The sequence below is a fragment of the Herpailurus yagouaroundi genome, unplaced genomic scaffold (genome assembly GCF_014898765.1).
Source record: "Herpailurus yagouaroundi ecotype Mexico unplaced genomic scaffold, PumYag 217, whole genome shotgun sequence".
Lineage (NCBI taxonomy): Eukaryota > Metazoa > Chordata > Mammalia > Carnivora > Felidae > Herpailurus > Herpailurus yagouaroundi.
The window spans coordinates 392,607-409,077 of record NW_024412448.1 but is presented as its reverse complement, the minus strand read 5'-3'; the positions used below and the strand labels follow the sequence as shown (position 1 = coordinate 409,077).

Sequence of the window (16,471 nt, the reverse complement as noted above, 5' to 3'; positions counted from 1 at the left end):
TTCGGCTGTTTGTTTCTTGTCTTTATTGACAAAAAAAGGTCACAGCATTTCAGACTTTATTCAAATACACAAACAGTAACAAACAATACCCACAAGTGACAGGCATGGTCCCTAACCTCTGCGCCAAAGGCCATGTCGGAGGATGTGGTTGTCCTCTTGGCCACCCCCCAGCATCTCTGTCCCTTCCTCCCCTACACCTCGCTGACACCCCTGAGATCAGTTAAGACTGCAGAAACGAAGTCACTCTAGAGGAGGTTGGGCTGCGCCTCATTGCCAAGGAGGAAGCAGGTTCTGAAGGAAAGACAGAAGCGTGCTAGTGTGGCATCTCCTAGGAGAGGCCAGGCTGCTTTGTGAGCTGGGCCTGAGTCGCCCGCGGCCTCAGGCCTGGGCACAACACGAAAAAGGAAGACACTCCTCACCTGGCAGCACTGGGCTGCCTGGAGAGAGTGTGGGTCCCTGGCCACGTGACACCCCCAAACCGATGGATGGCCAGGCCTCCCTCTGAAGTAATCAGCTGGGCTCTCCCAGAAGGCTTTCAGTAAAAAAAAATACTGACTTGGTTCCTAAAGGGCTGGGGCGAATACTTTTCCAGAAACCTTAAGAACTGAATCATCCTCAGACTCAGGAGCACTGGAACAATTGTCATTGGGCTGCCAGAAGGAGGGGGACCTCGTGAAAGCCAGCCCTCTAGGGGAGCAGAAATGTCACTTGTGTTAATTTCTCAAGAGCATCGAGTGAGGGGCTCAGCAGTTTTTCTACAGGATCCACTGTGGGGCTCTGAAAAGAGAAAAAACTATGCGTTCCTGAGGGGTTTGCCACCTCTGCCCTCTGGCCTGCCTCGCTTTACCCCTTCGTGCAGGCTCGGGAGCACTAGGAGCACTAGAGCATGGGGAGCACGAAGAGCACGAGGAGCACAAAGAGCACGAGGAGCACGGGCTGATGCCCAGGCATGCCCCAGGGAAAGCAGATCTGATTGGGCTCAAGGTCCCAAATGAAGCTGCTTTCCCTCCTTAGAGTCAAATGTTACTTTTCTGGCCAAAGAGCAAGTCTTCCAAAGTCCTCTGTCCTACTCAGGTCTGAGCAGCTTTTCCTCCACATGCCCAATCTCGTGCTTTCCGAAAGATGACAGGAGGATGCCTGCGACGTCTCTGAAAGGTGACTGCTTTTGCTGCAGGTAGAAGTTCCTCTAACGTTTATAGCTGTAGAAATCGTGGGCACAGGCCAGAGTCCAAGGGGCCGATGTCAACATGCACGCTCACATTGGTGTGTAGACACACACGGAGCAGCAGACACCCCTGTACACACATTTCTATCCTGCTCTACACACACGGAGAGATAAGGTCAAAGTGAGATCCGGAGAAGAGTTATGCCATCTGCACGCAGGCAGGTCATGAGTTCCTAAGACGTTCGGCACCGTCTGTGAGTCATTTCCAAACACCAGGGCCCCAGACCGCCCTAGGAAGCACTGAGCTGTGGAGCAGAGGGAGCCTCACTGTGAAGGAAACCAGGAGTGACCAACGTGAGTGGCTGTTACAGGTGCCGCGTGCCCCGGAGGCGCCTTCCCCTTCTCTGGGCCATCTGCCACACTGGGAAAAGTCATCGAGGGAAGAACAAGGATTCTCCAGCCCTTTGCGTTCAGTGACTGTTCACTAAGACTCAAAAGCGCAGACAGAAGGTCCAGATACAAGCTCTGTGGTCCCAGCCCGAAGGAGGGCTTTACTCCCCTCCCTGGCCAAACAAGCACTTGATTCTCGAGGACGCGGCGGTCTGCAGATAGAAGTGATGGCAAAGGGTCGGGCTCAGAGACTCGGGGAGTCCTCGGACTGCCCAGCAAACACATATACCCTGCAGGGGCTGGCGTGGCGTCACGGACACGGCTGCGGGGCAGGTTTGCCAAGGTTAGAAACCAGGAGACTCGGACAAGTATCGAACGTTCAGTCAAGGCATTTCCAAGAGACAGTCACAGAAATAACGACACTTTTGGATACTACAATAGAACACGTTTGGCAACTTTCAAAGAAATAGCTGTCCCCACCCAAGTCATCAGAGGATCCAAAGTCCCTTTATCTTCGTCCAGTTCAGAAAGTCAGGTTAGGAAGATGGGTCAATGGAGGGTGTGGCTTCCCTAAGTGCCCCTCTGTGTGGGACGGGTGTGGGATGCCGCCTGCCTCTAACCTCCACCTGAGGAGCAAGCAAGCTACTGGAGGGTCCGGGCTGCCGGAGACAGATGAGGCAAGGACGAACACGGTAGCAGCTGAGTGCCCCGAACCCAGAGCGGCGATCCCCAACCTCCACCCACAACCACGGATACCCCGTCCTCCCCTTCCTCAAAGAGGTTTCGTCCACAGGAATATGGGGTATTCTGTGGATCTATCCTTTACCCGAGACCTCAATTCGACGAACTGAAGCTAGAATCCTTGGCACCTGCTGCATTTGTGTGGGGTGCGGGGAAGAGGGGAAAGATAATGTTACAAAGTGGCTGCCAACGTCCAACGTGGCACCCAGGCAAAAACATGGCACGGCCCAGGGACGATCCTCTGGCGTTTGCTCCAGCGTCCCTGAAGCACAGGCCTGTACGAGGAGCTAGGCCTTCCTCTTCCCCTCCCCCGCATCCCCCGTAAAGGCCCTCGCTGGGAGCCCAGCCCAGCTGCTGTGGTAAGGATTTGATCTAACACTGGCTAAGAAGACAAAAGCAGGTTTCTGAAAAGGTATTCTGCAGCCGGAAGTGCGTCTGTCTTCAGGTTCCTGTGGGGGGCAGGCAGGGGTTCCTTTGGTTTTGACCAGAACACTTCTCCATTGGGGGGCCAGGCTCAGCCGTGCCTTGCAGGAGCTCGGTTACTGTACAGGAACAAGATTTAACTTCACAAGGTGCTCTGCCGGCTTGTTCTCTTGATGGTTAAGAATCTGGAATTTACATCCGAGATCCTCTCTCCTGAAGAATCTGCAAATGGAAGATGGGGGGGAGGGCTGAGGCTTGGGCCGATGCTGCTAAGCAGACTGCTGAGGGAAAAGGGACCCGCGGCCGCTTTCCACTGGACCCTGCTGGGCAGCACAACAGTCCTGTCACCACAGGAAGCAAGGCAGGGCTGAGCCCTAACCTCCCCTGAAGCACTTCAGTTGTAAAAGCCTCTTGCTGAACACCACTGCACCCACAGTATCCGTGCTGTCAGACCCCTTCTCCCACGCTAAAGGAAACTGCCGACTTAGAAATGTTTATGAGAGACAGAGGGAGTTGAGGGGGGGGTGGGTGGGCACAGTACAGGAAAAAGAGGATAACAGTGTACAATTTTCCAGTAACTTAAGGTGGGGGAAGTCACAAAGGTAACCAAATACCTTTTCTCTTGAGACAGGACAAAAAAGAGAGAGAATGGTTTCAAAGAATAAACACAAAATATTTTCCAACTTTGAGTTTCACAATTCTCACTTTGCAATTAGATTTTTCACTGATTTGACAGGTGGGTACATAAAGTCTACTCTATTTCAGTACCTACTTCCTAACTAAGAACCCTTGGTCACTGCTCCATAAATCCTGATTTAAATGACAACAGTCAACAACCAAAATGAAGGAAAAATGCAAAGCTAGCTTTGGAAGGAAAGAGAAGAAGTCAGGAGCAACAAACAGTCCAGGCCAAGTCCACTGAGGGGCTGGGAACAAACGAGTCAGAGACAAAATTCTGGTGACGCGATTTCTTACCTTTGCCTTTTCACTTGGCTCTATGACAATGCCATTGGTAGAATTATTGAGTTCTCTGGAGACAACACAGAGGAATTCTGCCTGATCCTCATTTCCGTAGTTATAGGAAGATCCAATGCTGATTAGCTGACAAAACCAGAGCATGGTGAACAGTCCTCTTAAAGTGCTAAAGTGCCACACAGACCCAACCCGCCTCCTGTCCAAACTTTGTGGTTTTGCTTCTTACAGGATGATGAACTGTCTGGGACTATCACGGCCCAGGGGATACCTGGATCTGTTATTCACTTGGGCGTCCTCAGCAAGGCTTCCCCAGAGAAGGAAAGGATGGGATCTGCCACTGTCTCCCCACCCAAGCACTTGAAACAATCCCAAAGGCAGCAGCTAGGATGAACATGATCATATTCCTTCTAGCAAACACTGAGGTGAAAGAGAATGTTTCTGTGAATGAAAATGGACACTTGCTTTAGCCAAACACCTACACAGGGCTGGCTCATCTTTAAGCAGAAGTCCCAGACAGGAGACTGGCACTCAAAAGGCTCTGGAAAGCACCGAGTGAATCACTGAAGAGTTACCATAAGCCATATGCTGCTGGGACTTTTAACCTTTTCAGCAAATTGAATTCAGGATTTAATTTTAAACAGGAAATGCACATGCACCGGGAAAAGCGGAGCCCAAGGGTAAGGTCATCTGGGCAATCACGTAGGGCCTCAAGTCAGAAGAACAGGACTGACTTGCTCTATGAATGGGCTTTGGGTCCCTCTGCCTTCCTGTGCCTGAACTTCCTCATCCATATAATAGAGTCAGTGGGAACATGACTTCATGTTTCATGCTTCACCTGCCCCCTGAATGTTAACAAGATGAGAAAAAGAAAATAAAAAATTATTCACTGGTTTCATCAAGAATACTTAAAAAAAAATTTTTTTTTTTTTATTTGGGAATATTCTTTGCTTAAGACTTAGGGAAGGGCGCCTGGCTGGCTCAGTTGGTAGAGCATGTGACTCCCGATCTTAGGGTTATGAACTGGAACTCATGTTGGGTGTAGAGATTATTTAAAAAGAAAATATTTGAGAAAAAAAAAAGACTTTTCTCAGGGAAAATACTTGTGGAGTGGAAGTATGGCAACATGTTACAGCCCCCACATGAATAAGAACTAGGCTGACCTATAAAGGAAGGGGCGCCTGGGTGGCTCCGTTGGGAGAGCATGGAACTCTTGATCTCAGGGTCTCAGGGTCGTGAGTTTAAGCCTCACATTGGGTGTGGAACTACTTTAAAAAAAAAAAAAAGGAAAAAGAAAGAACTAGGCCAACATACACAGGCAGAATTGATTCTGCAGTGGAGGGGTGAGGAATTATCCAGTGTTGGCTCTGATGACCAAGACATCTGTGTATTTGATCCATAACCCAATACCGTTAACACGACGAACAGAAGTTATTTGAGAAGGTAAGTTTATGGTGACGGTTCAACTGACGCTTAAACCCTACATTAAAAATAGGCACGATCCACACAATACATATCCCTTCTATATATATCCATTCTATTCATGCCAGGCTCCCTGTTGCGCACACAATAGATGAACTGAACAATCCTGCCATCTAATGGAAGGAAACAGTACAATTCTGCCTGTCTGGTTTTGTTTTGGTAATTCTGCCACCACGCAAAGCTAAAGGAACAGAAATCGCAGCCTGATGGGAAATGGCCAAGCCCCACTTCCCTTCACGTCTGGCTCCTCTCATACCTGCTCTTGCTTTCTGCAGTGGATTATATATGTTCGGAATGACAGAGTTCTTATCCTGGGAAGGAAAGGTAGGGTAGTTGCTGAATCCTAGCCTTCTTTATGTACTTATTCTAGAATGTTTCAACTGAGTGCTTTTGAAAGAAATCCCTCTGAGGGAGAAAAAACCTCAGAGAGACACTTTCAAGCCTAAACAGGCTGGCTGACTCCCTCTGGGCACAATCAAATTAAAACTTGGATATGAAGTCAGGAGACATGATACTATTCTGAATTCTTCCCAACTCATCCTATACAGCTGACAGAATAATTCCCACGTTTCTGAACAGGTTCACACGTGGCCCTACGAACCCCTGGGGTTAACTGGTTACAGATGGCAGCTGTTTGAGGGACGTGGGCTCCTGGGCCGAGATGCTGCGGTGGCTGCCACTTAGGAAACATACCTGTTCGAATTTCCAACCATCAGACATAGTGGAGACCATCTGTGTAAGCTCCTCTTCCTGGCACTGCAGGACTCTGTACACGTGCTTCACGGGGCCCTGCAACAACCAACGGACTTAGAAGAACAATTTCAAGGACATGACAGTTCGCAGCTGCGCTAGGGAGGCTCGTCCAAAGAATGAACAGCGAAAAGGAATTTGCTTGGACGTTTTTTCTGGACAGCCACACACCGTTCCCTCTTACAAGTGGCACTGTCACCTTTCTCTTCTTAAGGCTCTCTTTTATAGGAATGTTTACTTACTTATTGTGACAGAGAGAGAGCAAGCGCACGTGCATGCAAGCAGGGGAGGGGCCGAGAGGGGGGAGAGAGAATCCCAAGAAGGCCCCCATGCGCGGCGTGGAGCCTGATGTGGGGCTCAACCTCATGACTATGAGTTCATGAGCAATGTCATCCTTCAGTAAAAACTTATCCAAGGAAAGAAGGAAAAGAAAAAGGCCCAAGGATATGAATTAGTGGGTAAAATAATTCTGAAGTTCAGAGAAATGAATTATGTGATTAGATTTCATCTATTTCCCAGAGTAGAAAACAGAGGAAAACTGCTTTGGACAAGAGAGCCCTATTTTCTTTTTAAGTTGTTCATATCATGACATACATGCTGAAAATGTAGACCGTAATTTGGTTTTTCCAGAGCAATACCTTATTAAGGGAATAACATATTAAAAAGGAACCCCACAATATACCAATGTTCAAACTATTTTCACCCTCCGCTGATGGTACCTGGGAGTGTTTCAGTGTTAAATGGTAACATTCCTGTTAGAAAAGTGTGTAACAAAAAATAAATATTTGGTCTTTGCTCCTGGTACCTAGCACAGAGCTCCTAAAACCCTTGGAATTTCCTGAGTGATAAAAGGGTCTTTTTTGTGCTAATGACTGGTCTCCAGAAAGACCAAGCACCATTAGAGAGTTAGAACTTTCAGTCCTACCCGCTGACCTCAGTGGAGACTGAATTCAATCACCAGTGGCCAATGGTTTAATTGAATCAGTCATGCCTACATAATGAAACATCCTTAAAAACCCCTGAACAGGGGGGTTCAGGGAGTTTCCGAGTTGGCAAACACATCGATGTCCTGGGCAAGTGGCACATTCCAACTGCACGCACAGAGGCTCCTGTGCTCAGGACCCCATCCCACGTCTCTCTTCGCTTGGCTGTTCCTTAGTCTGCTGGAGATCAACTGTGATAGTAAGTTTAGCATTTTCCTGAGTTTTAGGAGTTGTTCTAGGCAATTACTGAACCCAAAGGGGATGTCACGGGAACCCTTGAATTTGTAGCCGAATTGGACAGAAGTACAGGTAGCCTGGGAACCGGGATTTGGCACTGGCGTCTGAAGGAAGGGCAGTCTCGTGGGACTGAGCCCTGAAACCTGTGGAAATAGTTACTACTTATTAGTGTCAGGATAGGATTAAACTGTTGGGACACCCCAGCTGGTGTCAGAGATTCAGACAGAAGTCATTTGCTAGCTGACTCGACTTTCTAGAACAGAAGCGAAAGGCGGGATGCCTTAAAGTTGCAGCACTAAGGCCCCTATACTCTAACCACCTGAGGACCCCTCACACTTACGACTCGGCCAGAGTCAGGTGACAGCCAGGGCTGCTGCAAGGAGGCATGCTCACCAGATGAAAGTCCCTGTTCGTCAGAGGACAATTAGAGGCCCACAGGGAGACTTGTGTTTAGCAGTCTTGGACCACTCAGTGTTGGGTCCAATAAATAGCTGCACATCCACTGCCCGTCCCGGAGGCCAGGAGGCATTTGTTAGAGCACAAACAGCAACTGAAGCTCAGAACAACGAAGCTCCATCAGGGAGAGAGGGACTGGTTAGAGTCACGTGACCTTAAGAAAATGTGGACCGTTTCCTGAAGAATAATGAAAACCTGGCTTTAGGGCGCCTGGGTGGCGCAGTCGGTTAAGCGTCCGACTTCAGCCAGGTCACGATCTCACAGTCCGGGAGTTCAAGCCCCGCGTCGGGCTCTGGGCTGATGGCTCAGAGCCTGGAGCCTGTTTCCAATTCTGTGTCTCCCTCTCTCTCTGCCCCTCCCCCGTTCACGCTCTGTCTCTCTCTGTCCCAAAAATAAATAAATGTTGAAAAAAAAAAATTAAAAAAAAAAAAAAAGAAAACCTGGCTTTAGTACTTTTGCAAAAGGATGACTGGGCTTCAGTTATCTGGAAAATCAGTTTTGGAAGAACTCACTACTGGGGAAATACTGGCTCAACAAAAGCAGCTGTGGATCACGGAGCACTAGGAGCCCAGAGCGGCTTTCCCTCTCCTCCTGTCTTCAGTGGGACACTGATGTCAGCGCGGTGTCTCGCCTGAGCGAGGCGGTGCTATTGGGTCGGAGGCAGTGCCAGGCCTCGGGCTGATCTGCCAACCACACCGCGCTTTCTTCCACGCTCTCCCCTTCTGAACCGAATGCAACTATTGTTACACGAGGTACTAAGAAAAACATTCCTTCCACCTAAAATATAGGGCAAATCTCGGGAAGACTTCAACTGGCTCTAACCACACATTTTGGAAACAACTAAGTGTTTCATGTTATAAATCTCAGTGCATTGCGAAAGATCTATGATATCAGCCACAACTGTCAAAGTCCCAGGTATTTAAGATGCATGTGTTAGCTCTTTTTAATTTTTGTCTTCCAAAGAAAACCACGAGTATTCTCAAATGCACTAAGATTAATCACCCAACATAAAATACCAAAGACAGCAAAGTTAGTAGAATTGGTGGCAGCCGCTAAGAGATATGAAGGGTCACCAAAAGAAGGTGGGGTGGGAAACCCACATCTTCGGCTTTGCTTGAATGTCTGCCATGTGTCTCCTTTTTTTTTTAATTAAAAAAAATTTTTTTTTAAACATTTATTTATTTTCGAGACAGGGAGAGACAGCATGAACGGGGGAGGGTCAGAAAGAGAGGGAGACACAGAATCTGAAACAGGCTCCAGGCTCTGAGCTGTCAGCACAGAGCCTGACGCGAGGCTCGAACTCGCGGACCGCGAGATCATGACCTGAGCAAAAGTCGGATGCTTAACCGACTGAGCCAACCAGGCATCCCATGTGTGTCTCCTTACAACACAGACAAGTTGGGGTGCCTGGCTGGCTCTGTTGGGAGGAGCGTGCAGCTCTTGATCTTTGGGTCGTGAGTTTGAGCCCCACATTGGGTACAGAGATTACTTAAAGATAAAATCTTAAAAAAAAAAAAAAAAAAAAAGACAAGTTGAAGGAGAGAATGTGTTTGAAGGGACAGCTACAAAAATACACACATGGCCAATTTGGCCTCAGAGCCACGTGTGACACATGCAAAAGAGGGTGTCTTTGAACAACCTCGAATCCACTGCTCAGAGTTTCACTCAATAAAAAGGACAGATGGAAAGATCAATTAACATCCAAAAAGCCTTTACATCCCTAGAACAAAAAAGCTTCCAACTGGGTCTATATCCACAAGCCTTCAGAACCTAGAAGACTAATTAACTTCATCGCTGTCATCAAACAGAAAACTTACGATGCTCTCAAGGAATCAGCTAATGGCAGAGCTGCGAACATTCAGGGTTGAATGGCTTCAAGTTACATAATTCATGGCACCATGAATTTACACTAGGCAATCAAAAGCTTTTTTGGAATGTGGAAAATTAAGGATAAAGCTAGATTTTCAGAATGCCCAGCTATTAAATATCCACGATAGTAAAAGATGCCATGCAAGTTTAACACGAGATGGCGAAAAGACTGGCACCACTGGATCCTATTTTATACAATAAAATGGCAAGCCAACTATAAATTCATTTTTGAACATTAGAAGTCTTTCCGGGGTGCTGGGTGGCTCAGTCGGTTAAGCGTCTGACTTCTGCTCAGGTCATGATCTCGTGGTTCGCAGGTTCGAGCCCCGCATTGGCTCTCTGCCGTCAGGAGCCCGCTTCAGATCCTCTATCCCCCTCTCTCTCTCTGCCTCTCCCCTGCTTGTGCTCTCTCTCTCAAAAATAAACATTAACCCCGCGTCAGGCTCTGGGCTGATGGCTCGGAGCCTGGAGCCTGTTTCCGATTCTGTGTCTCCCTCTCTCTCTGCCCCTCCCCCGTTCATGCTCTGTCTCTCTCTGTCCCAAAAATAAATAAAAACGTTGAAAAAAAAATTAAAAAAAATAAATAAATAAACATTAAGAAAAGTAATAATAATAAAAAGAAGGCTTTCAGCCATCAGCCAGCGGGAAGAAAACTAAGGAAGCTCTTCTCACCTTTGCAAATGACTACAGATTAAGCGAATGAGAGAAATCATTTTTGAAAAAAAAAAAAAATAGGTGTCAGTTATTCAACCAGATAATTCCATTCAGAGCCAGAAAACTTGGATATGTAAACTCTAACACAGAAAGAGCAAGGAACTATTTTTTATTTTTTTGAGTTTTGAAAAGAAACATATTACCTTCTGCTTAATCACAGGAAAATTCTACACTGCAACAGAATGGATCTCAGGAAAGCATCTACCACCAGCATCTGATGGGGTAAGAGCAAGTCCTGCTACAAGACAGATGGTCACAGCAGAGTCCAACCATGCCCTCTGTTCCTGCAGTGGTACTTTCTTAAAATAGAACCTAAATACAGGAAAGGAGCGTCTGTTTTCCCTGCTAGACTTCAAGCTTCTGGAGGGCACAGACCCTCCCTAGGAAGCAGAGAATCTCAAGGGCCTAAAAGATGCCGCTGTGGCCACTTACGACATGTGACGGGTGATGTGATGTGAAATAAGTTACCTGTACCCCCTCAAAACTAGGTGGCAAATTGTGAGTTTCTTCCTGTTACTGTATCTACCAAGTTCATATAAAAACCCAGACTTCATAATAAACAGAGAAGCCTATTTCCTCAGAAGCATGATTCACAAGCAGCTCCTAAAGTCTAGGCCATGAGACTGCTTTCACGTGGCTATCAGGAGCTGAATGCGACACGGTCACACTTTAAAAGGCTGGTCCTAATAAAGACTTAAAGAGTGGCCAACAGGTGGAAGTAAGAGCTCACTGGGTCTTTATGTGGAGGGAGACAGATACTCTGTGAGAACAGGTTCTGGGCCTAAAGTACTGCAGGTCCCTCCTGCTGTCCCATGATAAGCAGCCACAACCTCCCCACTCTTCTAAAGGGATATGGGGGCTGTTTTGCTTTGCTATTTCTTCTTCTGTTTCCTTGTTCTGAATAAGTCTGGTGGCGTATGCGCTGTCTGCCTGGTGGATGGCCCATGTTCCACACAGACCTCCAGCTTTAAGGGGAGAGGCAGCTCTTGCCAAGCAGCACAGCATCCTTTTCAAATCCCACCCAGACGCAGGGACAAAGAGAGCCACTAAGACCTTTTCCCTTTAAGAGTTCAAAACCGTGGGGTGCCTGGCTGCTTCAGCCGATGGAGCATGCATGGAGCGTGTGACTCCTGATCTCAAGGTTGTGAGTTCAAGACCCACGTTGGGTGTAAAGATTACTTAAAAATAAAATCTTAAACCAAAACAAAAAATAAAAACCAAACCAAAACAAAAAAAGAGTTCAAAACCCATTACCTGAGAAGTTCTGTTCTCATTGTCCCGTATCCGTTCCTTAACCAGCCGCACAAGAGATGCAATGTTGTAAAACTCCGCTTCTTCCAGAACACCTAGGACAAGGACCAAATCGTATGTAGTTAAAGATGTGTTACACTCCCTGGAAAATAGTGAGAAGAGGCTAAAGTTTACATGCTTGCTAAGAACTGCATTTTTTTTGAGAGAGAGAGAGAGACAGAAAGAGAGAGCAAGACCATGAGACAGAGCATGTGCAAGGGAGGGACAGGAGGAGAGGGAGAGCATTTTTTTTTTTTAATGTCTATTTATTTTTGAAAGAGAGACAGAATGCGAGTGGGTTAGGGGCAGCGAGAGAAGGAGACACAGAATCCGAAGCAGGCTCCAGGCTCTAAGCTGTCAGCACAGAACCCAATGCGAGGCTTGAACTGACGAGCTGTGAGATCATGACCTGAGCTGAAGTCGGACGCTCAACCAACTGAGCCACCCAGGTGCCCCGAGCATTTTTTCAAAGTTTATTTATTTTGAGAGAGCAAGCACGTGCAAGGGGCAGAGAGAGAAGGAGGAGAGAAAATTCCAGGCAGGCTCTGCACTACCAGAGTGGAGGCAGATACAGGGAGGCCAGAACTCACACACAAGAGATCATGACCTAAGCCAAAATCAAAGTCAGGGGTGTCCGGGGTGGCTCAGTGGATAGAGTGTCTGACTTCAGCTCAGGTCATGATCTCACGGTTCATGAGTTTGAGCCCTGCATCGGGTTCCTGTGCTCATAGGTCAGAGCCTGGAGCCTGCTTCAGATTCTGTGTCTCCTTCTCTCTCTGCCCCTTACCCACGCATGAGCTCTCTCTCTCAAAAATAAATAAACGTTAAAAAAAAAGATGTCTAACCCACTGAGCCACCCTGGCGCCCCTTGAAACTTGTTTTTAGAATTTTTTTAAGTTTATTTATTTGAGAGAGAAAGGGCAAGTGAGCAGGGGAGGGGCAGAGAAAGAATCCCAGCAGGCTCTGCACTGTCAGTGAAGAGCCTTATGTGGGGCTTGAACTGTGAGATCATGACTGGATCCAAGGTCAAGAGTAGGACACTCAACTGACTGAGCCACCCTGGTGCCCCCCTTTTTTTAATTTGAGAGAGAGAGAGAGAGAGAGAGAGAGAGAGCAAATGGGGGAGAGGGGCAGAGGGAGAGTGAGAGAGAATCTGAAGCAGGCTCCACACTCAGCTCAGAGCCCGACACAGGGCTTAATCTCACAGTCTTGAGATCATGACCTGAACCAAAATCAAGAAAATCAAGAGTCTGACGCTCACCTGACTGAGCCACCCAGGTGCCCCTGAACCGCACTTTTCAAATTGAAGTCTAGTCTCTCTCCTTCAGCCTGGGAAACATTTCTTTGCTATTTAGGGTGTACCCCCCTCCTTTCTCCCTAAATCGAGTGAGTCAAATTCTGGGTCTGCTCTGTTCACTCTGTTTCACCGCTGCGGCTTCCCACTTGGCACCTTCTCCGACTCTCTCTGCACCTGCCCATTAGCTGCAGGGCACCTTTCCCATATGTCACTTAGTTTCTGGAACTTGTCACATTGGAGAATTCCTGAGCTTGCAAAGCTTACCTAGTCGGTCCTAAAAATTACTGGGGATGGGTGTGTGTATATAAATTTATGTGGACCAAAGTTTAATAGGGTGCTTATTATTTGAACAAGATAAAAAGCAATCACTGAGAGAATGCTTTGCCAAATAAAATCAAAGGCCTTGGACAGGACAACAAAGGGGATGTGTGATTCAGTATCAGAAAAAACAAACAAACTTGCTATAAAGGACATTGCTGGAACTGATAAAATTGGAATATAAGCTGTAGACAGAAGTATTTATCAATATTAAATTCCCTGATCTTGATAACCATACTGTGCTTATATAAGGGAATAACCTTGTTCTTGGGAAATACACTGAAGTATTAAGGGACTCATCTGTAATCTAGTCTCAGATAGTTCAGAAATAAAAACTATGGTGGGGGGAGGGGAAACCCGGGGGGGGGGGGGACAGAGAGAGAACAAAGGGTAACACAGATCTCAAAAAATGGTGGTGAAGCTGAGAGTTCTGTTATTCTCGCCTTTTTCTCTGAATTTGAAAATATTTCAAAAAAAAATTTTTAAAAGCCTTCAGAAAAGATGCTTAAGATTCCTCTTTTCCAGAAACAGGACTATCCATGAGGTGGTAACTGCTGAAGCTAGATGGTGGGTGCATGAAGTTTATTGTACGGTTCCCATGATTTTTGAATGCATCTGAAATGTTGAAAAAAGAGACAGCACATGCAGAAGTCCTCTTCTTACTGGTTGAAACAGATGTGCTTCGCAGCCATTTCATTAACTAGCACAGCCATTACAGCTTTCTCACTCAGAGCTAAAGCCTCCAGGTCAGGGTGCCCTGGATTTAGGGAGAGGCCCCAATCTTCAACGGAATGCCTTTGGCGAGGCCACGTCAAGTCTTTTAGAAAGATATCTAGACCCACTTAGAGCCCAAATGTCGTACCAACCAAAAAGATGATACAGCTGACAATGGACTGGAGAATGAATTAGGTCAGCTGCAAAAATTTACAAGGAAGCATGAGACCAGTCTTACAAGAAATGAGGCCAAGCCTTTATTACTTTTTACAGCTGCAAGTTCAAACTAAAAGTGAAAATATAAATAATTAATGTCAGAGATGTGATGCTTCAGGGTATGGACATTTCACTGCCAGCAAGCACATAAGTGAAAGTAAAAAGGGATCCTGACGATTCTGCAGGTTTGAAAAATGCTCCTGAAGTGATTTGCAAAGCTGAGTTACCTATTTTTCTTCTCATTAAGGAAGGCTGGACAGAGCCCAGTGGGGATCCCTTAAAGAAGATTTCCTCAGATAAGACTACGTAACTAGAGACTCCCTGTTCACTTTCATAAATGTTTACTACACCTGCATGTGACCTTGATGAAAATCTCAAACAAAATTCCAATCTGTGAACCGGCTTTCAAGATATGGGCTGAGTTCTGAAAATGCCCAGTTAAAACACTGTTCTTACCTTCTTCAGCCAACTCCTTTGTAATGATGAGTTTCCCATGGCGGAGGTAGTTGAGGATAGGACCGAAGTAGGTGGGGTCCCTGTCAATCAGATAGGCTCCTGTCTCGTCCTGCCAACCAAACACAAAGATAACACTTTGGAGCTGTCGGACTAAGTTAGGGCAGGGTTTCAGCCTCCCTGTCACCATTCATTAGCAAGGGGGCAAGTCTTGCTAGACATTTTTTATCACAAACTACTGGCAAGAAGCCTAGCTTTATGTATCTTGTACTCTGAGATCATTTCAGGCACGGAGTTACAGACAGATGTACAGTCATCATGCAGGCATTTACTTGAACTTCCAAAGTCTTGTTTTTTTTAATGTTTGTTTATTTTGAGACAAAGACAGTGAGAGGAGGAGGGGCAGAGAGAGAGAGGGAAGACAGAGAATCCCAAGCAGGCTCCACCGCTGTCAGTGTAGAGCCTGATGTGGGGCTTGAACCCACAAATTGTAAGATCATGACCTGAGCTGAAACCAAGAATCAGGTGCTTCAGTGACTGAGCCACCCAGGTGCCCCTTAACTTCCAAAATCTTTACTTGGACACAATTACCACCATTCTTCTGTAAGACATCTATTATCAAGAAAGGGGAAGAAAATGCCATATTTTAATTATGTAAATCTTTGCTTGACATGGACATTCTGACCTCTCTCTACTGCCCCCAAATCACATTCCTAATTCTAAGAAAACCTCTGTATAGTTGGCAATGCTCCTGAGCTCAAGGCCAACATCAGTGGGAGTCTGCATTGCCAGCTGTAACTCACACACCCCAGTTCTGTGCCCAGAGGAAGCTTGGCACCGCCTGGACTTGGCTCTGAGCAGCTTTAATCCTACTCATCTTTACAGTAAAAGGAACAAGAAGAAACTGGCTTCTACTGCAACAAGAAAGATTTAGGGTAGATAAAAATAATTCCTTTATAAGCAAAGGTTTTGAAATTTCTTTAAAGTTCGGGTGGGACAGGTTTCCATAAGTCTGAGATTTATTAGAGAGGCAGTTGGTGAGTTAAAAAAAAAAAAATCAGCGAATCTTTACCCAACCCCAACTCTATTTCAATGTAACTGGCTGAGTGCTACATAGGATATACAGGGGTATAAGCCAGGGTCAATGCCTTTAAGCTGGCAACTGAAAGATGAATGTGTAAAGTTAATCAATAAACACGTCAAACTGGAAACGGGTTGGAAGTGCCTCGTCACCTCTCAACTTTGTTTGTAGCCATGCATCTTGCCCAACAGCAGGCCTCAGTTTTCACTTTCCGATGGTCTTAACCAGTCAGCTTAGGTTTGCACTGGCAACTGGTAATCTCTTTCCAAGGAATGTTATCTGAGCTCTAATAGTCCTAAAACAGTGGCTGTCACCAGATAAGAGCTCAGGGCCCAGGACCACAGGAAAGAAGTGTGGTATCACCAGAAACACTTCCTGCAGCTGTCAGACCGAGGCTTTCACCCAACTTGGCAGAGGGGTCCGAGAGGAAGTCTGAGAAAGCTAGAAAGATGCCTTAGCTCACCCTGACCCAGTTCTGGACGCATCTGGCACAGGCAGTGAGGGGCTGACGAGGAGCCAGGGGAAAACTCATGCAGATCTGAGGGGCGGGTATGAGATGTGTACGGAGAAGGGGTGTGGAGCGGGTTCTCGTGGGTGCGGGTGGGCACAGCATGGGGACCGAGTTGCTTAGAGTGAAGGGCGGGGTCAGAGAGACAGCCAGGGTGCGACTGAGGATGGGGGAGAATAGCCCCCAGGGCCAGCCTGGCGGGAGAGGGATGGGAAGGGGGTCCCGGCCCGAAAAGCCCGCCTGGGAGGAGCGTGTCGCAGGAATCTGGGGACGAGCTAGGAGGAACGAGGGGGTCCGAAGAGCGGGGGCGCGCCCGAGGGCGGGGCGCACCTTGTCCGAGTCCAGCTCCGGGTCCTCCTGGCAGCAGAGGCGACAGAGGAAAGACTTGGGCTCCCGGCCTAGGGTCTGTCTG

At 47.1% G+C, this 16,471-nt stretch overlaps 1 protein-coding gene across 1 annotated transcript in view; it reads right to left on the bottom strand.

Moving 5' to 3' along the window:
• Positions 1-16,471, bottom strand: part of KCTD2 (potassium channel tetramerization domain containing 2) — a 16,992-nt gene continuing 521 nt past the window's right edge. The window contains exons 2-7 of the mRNA XM_040456769.1: positions 16,390-16,468; positions 14,474-14,582; positions 11,437-11,528; positions 5,867-5,962; positions 3,695-3,820; positions 1-2,941 (exon numbers count right to left, since the gene is read on the bottom strand). Of these exons, the coding sequence (XP_040312703.1) occupies positions 2,912-2,941; positions 3,695-3,820; positions 5,867-5,962; positions 11,437-11,528; positions 14,474-14,582; positions 16,390-16,468 (532 nt within the window). The 3' untranslated portion in view covers positions 1-2,911. The remainder of the gene's footprint in view (positions 2,942-3,694; positions 3,821-5,866; positions 5,963-11,436; positions 11,529-14,473; positions 14,583-16,389; positions 16,469-16,471) is intronic.